This window comes from Podarcis melisellensis (assembly GCF_964234715.1).
Source record: "Podarcis melisellensis genome assembly, chromosome: Z".
In the NCBI taxonomy this organism is placed as follows: Eukaryota; Metazoa; Chordata; class Lepidosauria; order Squamata; family Lacertidae; genus Podarcis; species Podarcis melisellensis.
Genome location: NC_138547.1, coordinates 4701841 through 4714970, shown reverse-complemented (window position 1 = coordinate 4714970; position 13130 = coordinate 4701841). Strand labels below are relative to the sequence as shown.

Here is a 13130-nt window from a genome sequence, read left to right as displayed (position 1 = left end):
GGAGAAGAGCACTGCAAACACTGGAGAATGGAGAATTTTGAAGAAAGGCAGCGTTTCAGTCCACATATTGTTTCAGAAAATGAAAATTTGATAGTTTCACATTTAAATGTGAACGGAATCAAATTTTTCACTCATCTTTAATCCCAGGTCAATACCACCATCTAGAAACCTTAGGCAGCTGTCCAGACCCCCAACTCCCCAGATGGGCTCACTATTGACCCCATCCCTTCAAGTAAATCAGTTTGATATGCAATATAACAATTGAAAAGTCTCCTGCACAGGCCATACTTGGGCTTAGAGTTACACCTGCTCAAGGTTATCCTAACAATGATATCTTAGTTTTTCTGTTACCAGCGGCATGGGTGGAAAACTGGGGCTGGTCTTAAAACAGACTCTTGGCATGCTAGTATGGTCCATAGCACTGGCTGAGAAATTGATGTTCCAGGTCAGAGTGGCTAGAGCCAAGCACAGTCCATTTTCATTATACTACATGTGGCAAATGTTCACGGAACCTGTGGGTTGTTTGGACTATCTCAGGAAACCACCCAGTACTCATGAAAAAATGGGATGCAACCTTTCATAATAATCAAATGAAATTTTATTATCCAGTATTACACTAATCTGTACAAATGCAATCTGTTTGTTCTTCACTGTTAGAACAGTTGTTTTCTCAAATGTACCCAATCCCAAACAGATGGGTCTGGAAGTCAACTGTCATTCTCACTAAGCATGACTGGAAATTTAAATGGTGGATACTAAGCAGAAGATACCATTTAAATTTCCACCAGTGCCTTGGAGTGATGCATTATGGGTATTTAAAATCAGTGCAAATCACAGTGCAGCTGTTGCTGCCACTGACAGATAAGCCAATGGGAAGCCCATCAATTTATGAAGGGGCTGACCAGAACACATTTTCCCAGAGGGCCTCCTCAAACCTGGAGCCCAAACACAGCTGCAGCACAGTACCATTTCATTATGAGATGCAGTAAAGGTAAAGGTACCCCTGCCCGTACGGGCCAGTCTTGACAGACTCTAGGGTTGTGCGCTCATCTCACTCTAGAAGCCGGGGGCCAACGCTGTCCGGAGACACTTCCGGGTCACGTGGCCAGCGTGACAAAGCTGCTCCGGCGAACCGGCACCAGAGCAGCACACGGAAACGATGTTTACCTTCCCGCTGTAAAGTGGTACCTATTTATCTACTTGCACTTAGAGGTGCTTTCGAACTGCTAGGTGGGCAGGAGCTGGGACCGAATGACGGGAGCTCACCCCGCCGCGGGGATTCAAACCGCCAACCATGCGATCGGCAAGCCCTAGGCGCTGAGGTTTTACCCACAGCGCCACCCGCGTCCCTATGAGATGCAGTAACGGACCATAAAGAAGAGGTTTCCCAGTATGTGTAGAAACTAGCCTACTGTACAAAGGTAAAATTTGCATTAGTTGCTCAGCCCACTCTTGCTTCTTGCCTACCCCACCACTGGTATGTGGCCCTTAGAAAGTTGCCCAGAAAGGAACATGGCCTTCAGGCAGAAAAGGATTCCCCACTTGTGCTCCATCAAAGAACGTAAGAGCCCAGATAGATCACACCATGCTTCAAGACAGCTGTTTCTTGTGGAATCAATCTGCGGCTTCCTACACCCTTATGGAACAGTGACAGAGCACTCTCTCCCTAGAAGGCAATAGTAGCATTTCTTTGTCGGCTAATAACTGCCATAAGCCTATTTGAAAGATTAACCTACAGGAAAGCTTTACGCATGATGGATGGACCAGGCATTTGGGTTATAGTAAAAGCCAGGTTAAGCACAATTGTTTAAACATGTGAATAATGTCACCTGTAGCTTGGCCCTTAGTGCATTGTTCAGCCTTGATTTCATGAGCACAATGATCCGCAGTGACCCTAATTTAACAGCAGGGCCTCCAGAAGTGCTTCATCCGCTCCAGGCCAGAGTGGATCTGGCCACCCAGAGCATGAAAAGAGCTGAACTCATTCAGGACCCAGCTTTTCACTCTGCTAAAGTGAAAAGTCCCGCTGGTCTTTCTAAAGTCTTTAACTGCCTTATTTCCACCTCATTAAAATAGCATTATTATTTTTTAGAGAAATCGGTGGTTGGTTGGGAGAGCAGCTTTCCAAAATTAAGTGGCTCTGACAGCTTCTGGGGCGAGGGCAGCCGGAAAGCTTTGCCACTGGCGCCACGCCTCACCAGTTGCCTGCTTTGCTCAGCCTGAGCTGGAAAGGAAGGCGAGTGGAGGGAACCCTGCACAATCTGGGGCCTTTTGGCAGAGGTACCACAATACTGCAGTTGCAGAGAACTGGCTGCTGTAAGCACAGGCTTGGCTTGGGGTGTGGGGTGGCAAGGCAGAGAGAAATCAAGAAGGAGGGAGTCTGGTGCTCCAGAATGGGATGCTTAAAGAGGTTCTTCCTCTTGGCTTCCCTGCTTCTGTGTGGCACAGAGCACTGCAGATTTCCACACTAATGAGTGGAGATTAGTTCTGCCCCAGGGCAGGCTGCTCTGGAAGAATTTTCCATCAATTCCCACTCAACAGTGGTGGCTCTCTGCATGTCATTGGCTCCTCTCATGCAAAAATGGGTGTTGTTTAGTTTTCACAACCTCTAGAAATACAAGGAGAAAATCTACTGGCTACTTCTCTATGCCAAGAGCTCTGTTGAGGAATAAGATGCCCCCACCCCCTGAACTTTCATGAGGACTTAGAAATCATAAATGGATGTGGAAATCTAGGAAAAAAATGGACTTAAGACTAGAAAAATGAGAAAAACCGAATATGACAATTCACCCAGCCCTAATAATCACACACACACAGTGCCATCTCTTGCTGGTGCCAGTAACTTATTTTACAACTTGTGTGTTGCTTTAGTTCATGTTCCATCTTGAGAGACATCATGGCTTTTATAGACTGCCTTGAGAGCCACTGAGTCTACAAGGTGGCCTATAAATTTCATTTACTGCACGAAAGTAAACTGCAGGACTCTAAATACTAGCAAATCAGCTGTTTGATAAAAGGAAACTGTGTGGGAGGAACAGCCCAGCCTTTCTAGTCCAAACAAATTTAGCTGCTGAGCTCTTATATCTGATTGTGAGAAGTTCTTATAGAGAAGGGTTGCTGTCCAAGGCAGCCAGAATCGGTGTCAACAGAACTATGCTGTAAGAGCTATAACTTAAAGAATTGGTGCCCAATCTTGCTTCTCTCCTCTTCCCTCCTCCTCCCTTTTCCCTCGTGTCATGTATTTTTTGATTGTAAGCCTGATGGCAGGGACTGTCTTACTCCTGATTTTTGTAAGCCACTCTGGGAGCTTTAAATAATTCCTGCATGTAATTCCAGGCAATTCTTTAACTTCTCTGAAAACAATAAGCTCCTAGCTCTTGTTTGCATGGTAACTTGAGTGCCTCCAGATCTTTGAACCTAACTTTCCCCCACTCCTCTGACCTTGAATACACACACTTCTTCATCTCTGGTTTCAGATCCAGGACAGCAGCAAAGCCAGGCTAGATATTGTAAATTTGTATTTTTCCAACCAAGCTCTTAAATACAGACACAAAAGCAAAACTATAAATTTGGTTCACATCGCCACATTTTAAAGGTGAATACGTAGAACTGTGTAATATAATGCTGTTTGTAAATTCTAATCTTCACTAACTCGTGGCAGGGGTACAAGCTTGAATCAATTTTAAAACAGATAGATTTATATCAACTAAAGATTTGCTTGCAGCTTGGGCTGCCATTTGAAGGAACAACTGCTTTGTGACACATAAGCCAGCCCCTTCCTGTCTTTGTGCCAAATCTGATGAATGGGAAACCTAAAGATGGATTTTCTTCCAGCTGGTATCCAAACTAGCAGATATTTGGCATTGTGGGCTGAAGCCACTGTGGCATGCTCTCCCTCACAACAAGAACCACAGGCAATTTGACAAAAGGCAGTGCTCAGCTGAATTCAAGGCCTGTGCATCTTTTCACTCTGGATCTTCCCACAATCCTCCATGAAATTTGGAACTGTCAGTTCTGAAGTCTCATTGGTCCCAGCGTGGTAATATTATGTAGAACAGCAACCTCCATTCCAGATTCCCAAAGAGAGTTACTGAGCGCCTAAGGAGAAACCATGCCCCTACCTACAGCATCCACAAAATTGGAGCTGGCATCAAGGGTCAGCACAGCCAGATATCTGCCAATGCTCCACACCAGAAAGGGGCCAACTGGCATGAGTACCTCTTCATTGTTGCAACCTGCAGGCTCACCTTGCCTCTGTTCTGACCCAGGCAAGAATGGTTGTGAGAAGGAGGGTCTCTAGATGAGACTTAGAATTCACAAATTCAGATGTTGTTGAATGGCAGCTCCCGCCATTCCTGATCATTGGCAATGCTGGCTGGGGTGGAAGGAGTTAGCTACCCTTGCAGGACAGGAACTTGTGTTCCAAGGCCCTGTGACCCAGTCATTCCCTATATGATGAAATAACCATACTAGACAATATTAAATAACCAAACTAGACAGTGGGTTCAAATAGGCCACAGCTTTATCGGATACAGATGAAAATGGTTTGGAATAGGCATTGGGTGAAGCCATTTAATTAACTCCAGCCCATCTATTGGGAGTGTATCTAAGGGTAAACCACAACATGGGGGGCACTAAGACTTACATCAAATAGGCGTACCCCCAAGGGGTCCTCACTAAAGGAGTTCTATGGCTCTAGTCCCAGTCTGGCAGTCAAACTGAAGCAACTCTCCACGGTTCCCTTTAACGGGATACCCTTAACCAAGGAGTGGGCAGGAAGAGGCTACAATCTCCCCTTCAGCCAGGCTGCAATGCTGCCTGACTGTTTAAGGTAAACAGACCTACAGCCAATACATGCACACTGTAATCAGCACTGTGCAATGTACAAAAACAGCCTACGTGTTCCATAAAAGGCATACATACAATGGTACTAGCAGGTACTTCCTAATACTGAATATTAGAAGCGTTTGTTATGGCGGCTTGTTATAAAGAGATACAAGGATTCCAGAAGACTTCCGATATATATCTTAAAACAATAAACTGTGGGAACTTGTCCACGTTTCCTGTTTGGAGGTCCTTAGCAAAGCACTCTTCTGAAAATTATCTGTAGTAGACGTTTGAGAGTTATAAATAGACTGAAACGAAGTGGCATAGGTGCAATCAGGTGAGGAGCACCCAGAACGAGTTGAAGTTAGAGGATAGCCTCTAAAAACATCATCAGCCAAGTAAAAACCACACCCATCAGAAACCTTAGGGCTAAAAGCACAAAGACACACTAACAATTAAGATTTGATGCATTGCTGCTCCAGATCTTGCATAAAAGTTGGATTTCCCCCATTAACAGAAAGCAAATCAGTGAAAGAAAGCAAAGGCATGAGATGATTGCGAAAGGATGCTGATTCTGGATGCTCCATTAAAAAGAAATTGTAAAGAAGACACTTAAAAGATTTTTTCCAATGAATCCAGGGACACGTTTCAACTTCAATGGATTTTGTATGGAGGCTGATTTGTAAATCTGGGGACTGTCCCCAGGAAATGGGGACGTCTGGTAACCTTACTATAAGAGGTCTACCTGGAAATGCCCTATGGTTTTAATGCTGTAAGCTGCTATGGGGTCTTCTTGAGGACCAGCAGGCAAAGCACAAATGATTTTATGAGCAAACAAACAAATCAGCAATTCCACCCAACTGCTACATGCACACACACAAAAGCCCATATCACCATTTTCCGCCATCCTTAGTAATATTTTACTGCATGCAGTGCCCCTTTGCAATTTCTTCTTTGGGACATTAAAGGAAAAGTTATCAACAGGCAACTTTACAAATTTAGCCACAACTTACCCGGCGACCTTTTGAACCTCTTGATCCTGGAGATCCACGAACTCCAGCAGGACCCTGGTAAAACAAGAAAAATGTGGAGGTTAACTTGCTTACAGGGTGGGGTCACATCAGGACTCCAAAATGTTTGAGTTCCATTATTTTTTAAAAAGCAAGACCTAAGTTAGATGAGCATATCTGAAATGGGAAATTTGCTATAAAGTGTAGGTGTGGGAGGATGGAGGGAGACACTCCAGTCCATGAGCCAAATGTAGCCCTCAAGACCTCCCTATCTTGCCCTTGGGATGCTCGCCAGACCACTCATCTCACAGTCTCTACTTCACAACTTGGCTGAACAGAGGCTCCTATTGGCTTGGATGTAGGATGGACCAACTGTGTGTGTGTGTTTAGTGGGTGCAGAACCTTTAGTTTTGCATGGCTGGGATGTAAACTACTGATCAAATGTAACAGGCCCCCATTTGGTGCTACCCACTTTTGATTCAGATCCTACTCACGTTGCTCTCTGGCCCCATCTGCCACTGGCAACACAGCCCACAGAAAGCTGCCTATGGCAGGATGCGGCCTTCAGGATGTAAAAGGTTCTGTAGCCCTTAGGTAAAATGCTGCGGACATTTGCGTTGTGCAAGTGGGTTGGGCTGTAGCTAGTTAAGCAATAGTTAACCGATTCATTAGGGCTTACTTCTGAGTAGACATGGTTAGGACTGCACTGTTATTTATGGCATTTGTATACTCCTCAATCAACCATGTTTTTCAGGCAGCTCACAGTTTAATACTCAATAAATACATATACAGTCATACCTCGGGTTACAGCCGCTTCAGGTTGCACTTTTTCAGGTTCCAGGTTACTTCCGGGTTTCGATGATCGCACATGTGCAGAAGCGCTAAATCACGCTTTGCGCATGCACAGAAGCACCAAATTGCAACCCGTGCGTGCCCAGACATGGGTTGCGAACGTGCATCCCGAATGGATCATGTTCACAACCCGAGCATCCACTGTAATCAATTCACAACCAGATTAATCAAAAACATCAGCGTAACCCAACAAAATGGATCGTTCAGGCACGGGGAACCCTCACAGCTCATCAGATACTGCTAGACTACAACTCCCAATACTCCCTGAGGCTGCTGCCACCCATGCTGACTGGCCCTTATGGGAGTTAGAATAAACAATATTTAATAATCTGTAATATGGTTTATTCCTCTCTTTATTTCCTTGTCTTTAAAGAAAAACTTCCAGCTTGTTACTAGTCTATAAAATTCCTTCACCCGCCCACAGTTCAGTTTCAGGGTTTTGCCTTCTTTTTTTCCTTAACAAATTTGACCTGATCACTCAAACAACAAATCACAGAGCTCACTCACACGCAAATATTCAGATGTAGCACTGATGGGAAGAGAGGGGAGTATGAATCTGACAATTTCTAGTTCCAGTTTTTTCTTATCTTAAATTCAGTTTTCCAAATTTACACAGCAACTCATGATTTCCTCATAAAAATCCATCAGCATTTTAGAGTGAATTTTCCCCAATAAACAGAATTTTGCCTGCAGTTTTGACTAATGTGACCATTTTTTGGAAGCGATTTTCTCCAACTTAATACAACAACAACAATCTTTATTACGGTCCAGAGACCAACAAAACATTACAAATCAATACAGAGTTCATACAGCCTTCCTCCAGGTTAATCAGGCACTTTGTTTGGAATATAGGGCTCATTTGTTCTTGCAACCACCGATAAAAACTTTGCCCAACTTAATACATTAAAAAAAAAACTTAATACATTTTTGGATGTTGTTTCCATTACATTTCCTTCTTATAGATGGATTTTTGAACACCTTGTTTGGTTGGAGAACTGCATAGAAAAAGCTGGACATGTGCTGGACAACTTCAAAGGGTAGCAGTTTTTGTATTGGTTCAAGAAGTGTGGATTAGGTGGTTTTTCCATAAACCACAAGCAGGATCTAATTTATCCAGCATCCCTAGCAGAAGATAACTTATTCTCCCTTGAATAAAACATGTAGGGGTATGAAAGACAAGGGGCATTGGGGAGCAGCAAGGAAAAGAGGCTTGACTTACAGGCTGTCCAGGGAGCCCTGGTTCACCAATTGCTCCAGGTATTCCAGGGTGTCCCTATATAACAAAGGAGAGAACGCATGTAGCTCTGCATAATATGTCTGTATTCATATCCAGATGCAATTCATTCATCTCCACGCTGCTTTACATAGGGCTGAATGCGCCATATTTTTCCATGTATAGGACACCCCCATGTATAAGATAGCCCCTATTTATTTATTTATTTCACCCCAAAATTAAGAACTCAATTGTTTAAACATCAGACAGAACCCCAGCCCCAGCCTAGCAACCCCTGCCAGTGCCTGGGGCGGTGGGAGACTGCTTGCACACGGGCAGCAGTGGAGCGTGCCCCACCAACACCTGAGATCACCCACAGTTTTTGAGCTTTATTTTGGAGATATAGGGCGCCAGGGAGGTACAGTGGATCCTGTGCATTCACCATCAGTGTATACTGCCGTACCTCCTTTTGCATCCGGGATCCGTTCTGGAGCCCCAGATGCTTGACAAAAGGGACACTCAGCAAAGCCCTGCTCTGCGCATGTGCTTCTGCGCATGCGCAAGTGGCAAACCTGGAAATAACCCATTCCGGTACTTCCGGGTTTGCCGTGGACGTTTGACGAAATGGACCCTAAACGGGGCGGACTCAAAACGAGATACCACTGTAATATGAACCCAAATTTTGAACTAAGAATATTTAGCAACAAGCATCATCTTAAACACTGAAAAATAATGCAAACACACGACAATCAGCAGCAGTAAATCTTGGGTTGCTTTGAGGTCTTCACAAACCCTAAATGGTCAAGGGCCTAACATGTGAAGGCTTCAAAGGCTACCTGGGAAATCAGTGTGAAGATATTATAACTTGGCATGGGTCAAGCACCCTCCATGCCCCCAAGCATGGGGGGAGGGAGAAAAGCATGCCCTCCAAGTGGCAGCGAGACAGGAGACAGATTATGGTTCTTCAGGCAGAAAAGGAGGCGAGAGAATGCAGACTTACTCCTTACCATCGATCCCTTGACGCCCGGTGGTCCTGGAGGTCCTACTGCACCCCGATCCCCCTAAGGGAGACAGGTGCACACAGAAGGAAGAGTAAGAAGTTCTGTTAGCAAACAATGTGCCAAGGAATGGTGGAGGGAATTGTAAAAGTGTTGTAAACCCTAAAGCCTGAAGGCATGTGATGCAGCAGCATAGACGAAGCTAAGCATGACCAGGTCTGGCTGATGACTGAATGAGAGACCACTTGGGAAACCCATTGGAAAGAAGGCTGGATAAGGCTGGACCCAGTTGCTGCATCTCAGCCTAATCTACCTCACAAGGAGCTATTGTGAGGATCAAAACAGTGGCAGTAGTGAGGAGTCCACGTAACACTACCGAGCTCTTCAGGGAGAAAGGCAGCACATAAAACATAATGGGTTATAGCCAACATTAGTCCTACTTAGAGCAGACCCATTGAAATGAATGCATATTCCAATGGGTCTGCTCTGAGTAAAACTACAGTCAAGTAAATACTTAGTGTGAAATTCACTGTAGTGCTGAGAGCCAGTGTAGTGCAGCAGTTAGAGTGTTGGACCTGGGAGATCAGGGTTCAAATTCCCACAGAGCCATGAAGCTCACTAGGTGATGTTTGGCCGGTCGCTGCTTCTCAGCCTAAACTACCTCACAGGGCTGTTTCGGGGACTGAAGGAGAAGGGGGAGAAACACGTACACAAATCTTTCGAAGAAGTGGGATACCAATGCAACAAATAAATAAATCCTCCAGTACAAGGATTTCTGCTTGCCCCAATGGAACAATCTCCCCTCTCCTCTCCCTGTGCGCTGATTGGGGAGGCGTGAGGGACAGAAAGAAACTATTGCACCGGCTTCCGCTAGTGGTATGTGTAGGGCCGGCCCAAGATATCTTAGCACTGAGGCATACCCCAAAATGCCCTCCTCCCCACCAGAGAAGAATGGGTGAGAGAATATCTACATCGGGGGGGGGGGTAAAGATCTACATCAGGATCTGCTACTGTACCCGAGTGGATCCTGCTGCCCAAGGCAGGCAGCTCACCTTACCTCCTGGTCAGGCCAGCCCTAAGTAAAGATCTACACTGGGGTCAGCTGCCCCTGTGGATTCTGCCACTTGAGGCAGTCGCCTCACCTTGCCTCATGGGTGGGCTGCCCTGGATGGTTTATTTGAATCTGGCTGATACATTGGGTGGCATCCAGTGACGTCATCTGCTTGTGCACCAGGGCTCCTTCTTCCCACTATAGCCCCCTGTGCACTCCCAAAACCTTCTTCAGCTCTCTAAATAAGAGGGGGCATGGGCAGCGGGTGGAGAGGAGAAGCCCCATTGTGCAAGCGGATATTAAGTCTCACCCATAAAATGCAAACATGATAAATAAACAAGGGAGCTAAGGTTCCACAATTCTACAGCTTCAGGATGAAGCCTGCTTGAAGAGTGCAAAGGTGCTTTATATTTAACTTGCATGGTTTGTGTACATTTCATTACAAATTGCCTTGAGACTCCTAGTTAGGCTATAGGATAGGAGATGAGATGGTAGAATTATGCTCCATGCATCTGCATATCTAGGGGAGGCTGGGAAGCTGCTGAGGCCCAAATCTGTGCCATTGCTCAGATGTTACCAACAGGCACCACACAGCCCAGAACTCCTTTCACTAAATGGATCTGGTGATAGCTGAGAGTCATGCATGCATAAACATATTCTGCTTCCACCCACCCCCAAACCCCTGCTTATTCAAATGTGTTAATGTATGCATGCACATAAGACTTTCGCACACAGCTAATTTCAACAGGCCTTAAAAGCACTTGTTTGACTAGGTTGCTTAATTTTACACCAGCAAACTTTATTTGCTAAAAACCATCGGTCACCATAAAGATAAGAAATAATTAGGTACGTTTAAGCACACATGGTTCCCAGCACACTGCATTCCATGCTGCACAATAATATTTTATCTGATCTGTTGGGCTGCTAAAGCAAACATGGAAACATCATGTATGTAGTGTTGTTATCCTCATCGGACAGCAAACAACAATTTTTCAAGACAGAAACACTCTGAAGAATCCTTTTGAGAAACCTGTCCCTGGGAGAATTATACAGCCACACTGTAGATAACTAACTTCTCCCTTGCTGCAAATGCATAAGTGACCATTAGAATATCTTGCACCTGCATATGATGTGGGCATAACCTGAAATCTTAAGAAGCTGCAACTGCCTTCCTCACTCATCTTAGGTTTATTTTCTGCAGAGGTCCCTTAACTGAGATTTTCTAGATGACAAGCTTGCAGGCCTGGTGTGTGGAGTCAGCCAAGTTGGGCTCCTACTGAGGCTGAAGTTCCAGCAGGAGAGACCCACTGCTGACTGGAGGCTACTGCCCCCTGCTGCCACTCCCCTTTCCCACCATTGACTGCCCATTCACCTGCATCGTCCACCAGCCCCAAGCGGTGCAAATGAGCAATGACGGTGGGTGAGGAATAAAGGTGGAACTTCAGCAGCCAATGATACCATGTGATGCAGTGCTTAAGGTGTTGTACTGGGACCTGGGAGCCCAGGGTTCAAATTCCTACTTAGCTATCACAAGGCTACTGTGAGGATAAAATGTGGAGGGGGGGGAGAGAACCATGTAACAATCTTGAGAGCTTCGGAAGAAAGGTGGAGGATAGGCAGTGACTGTTTTTGGCACCCAATAAGTTTGTTCTGGGTACGTATAAACTTTCGTGTGCATACACACTTCTTCAGATACACTGAAACAGAAGTCACCAGACCCTTATATATAGAATATATATAGTAGGACATAAATCTGACATCAGGAATCATAAGACAGAGAAGCCAGTAGGAGAACACTTCAATCTTCCAGGACATTCAATACAGAATCTCAAAGCAGCTGTCTTATTACAAAAGAATTTCGGAAATAGACCTGAAAGAGAAGTTGCTGAAATACAACTTACTACTAAACTGAAAACTATGGAGAGACCTGGTCTGAATAGAGATATTGGATTCTTGTCTCATTACATATGCTAAAGCTATTTTTGGTCATCTGCATACTATCCCTTGCTTTTTCCTGTAGGACTAATTACAGTCATTAACAGTCATCAACAGGTTCACCATACCCATTCAGTCAATCAACCATCTCCTACTACCCTTCTGAGAAAAAACCCCATCCCACCCTCCCACTATATATAAGAGTCTGGTGACTTCTGTTTCAGTGTATCTGAAGAAGCGTGCATGCACATGAAAGCTTATACCCAGAACAAACTTAGTTGGACTTAGTGGAAGACAGGAGTGCCTGGCGTGCTCTGGTCCATGGGGTCACGAAGAGTCGGACACAACTAAACGACTAAACAACAACAAGGTGCTACTGGACAATGTTTTAATTTTTTAATTTATTTCGACTGCATCAGACCAACACGGCTACCTACCTGAATCTGTTTTAGGCATGTCTGATATGTGTGTGACCATGACCGTGTGCATTGCGCCAAACCCAGAAGTGACCCCATAAGGTCACAAAAAGGGGCAAGGTTTGTGGGCTTTTTCAATGCTGTTTCAAATATACGCAGTTTCACTTAAACCTGTGGTGCCTTGGAACATAACCCCTGCGTAAATTGAGAGTTGCCTGCATAAGTAAATTATTAATGGATTGTATCCAACTAAGTTCTACTCATAGTAAATTCACTGAAATTAATGAACCAAAGTTAGTCGTTGTCACAGATTTCAATGGTTCTACTCTTAGTAGCACAAACATTGGATACAACCTAAAAATAATATTGGGTAAGGGGGAGCCAAAAGCCAGCACTGAAAAATTGAGTGAAAATAAGGAATTCTGCTGGATCAGGCCAAAGCCAGCCCCCCTAACCCAGCATCTTGTTCTCACAATAGTCAACCAAAAGCCTCTTCTGAAAAGCCTCAAGCAGGACTCTCCACACTCATGTTCCCCTGCAACACAATACAGTCCGTCCATTTAGCATCAAATTCTTACCTTGTCCCCGACTATTCCAGGCTCCCCTACTGGACCAATGAACCCCATCAGGCCCTGAAGAGAGGGAAAAAGAGGGTGACATGGGGTCGGGGCGTGGAGAGAGGGGGACAGAGAGAGAGAGAAGAAAAACAACAGAATTGATTTTCTGGTTTGCTTGAGTCAGAGCCATAAACAGAGAAAGGCATAATGTCCTCCTTGTGGGATGAATTAGCCCAGCACCCCTTAAAAACTGCCCACAACCTCTTATTGG

The 13130-nt window shown here is 44.9% G+C and overlaps 1 protein-coding gene across 1 annotated transcript in view; it reads right to left on the bottom strand.

Annotated features, from left to right (window-relative positions):
- COL27A1 (collagen type XXVII alpha 1 chain) overlaps positions 1-13130 on the bottom strand; it is a 248382-nt gene that overhangs the window by 92091 nt on the left and 143161 nt on the right. The window contains exons 25-28 of the mRNA XM_081897734.1: positions 12881-12934; positions 8910-8963; positions 7909-7962; positions 5841-5894 (exon numbers count right to left, since the gene is read on the bottom strand). Coding sequence (XP_081753860.1) covers positions 5841-5894; positions 7909-7962; positions 8910-8963; positions 12881-12934 — 216 coding nt within the window. The remainder of the gene's footprint in view (positions 1-5840; positions 5895-7908; positions 7963-8909; positions 8964-12880; positions 12935-13130) is intronic.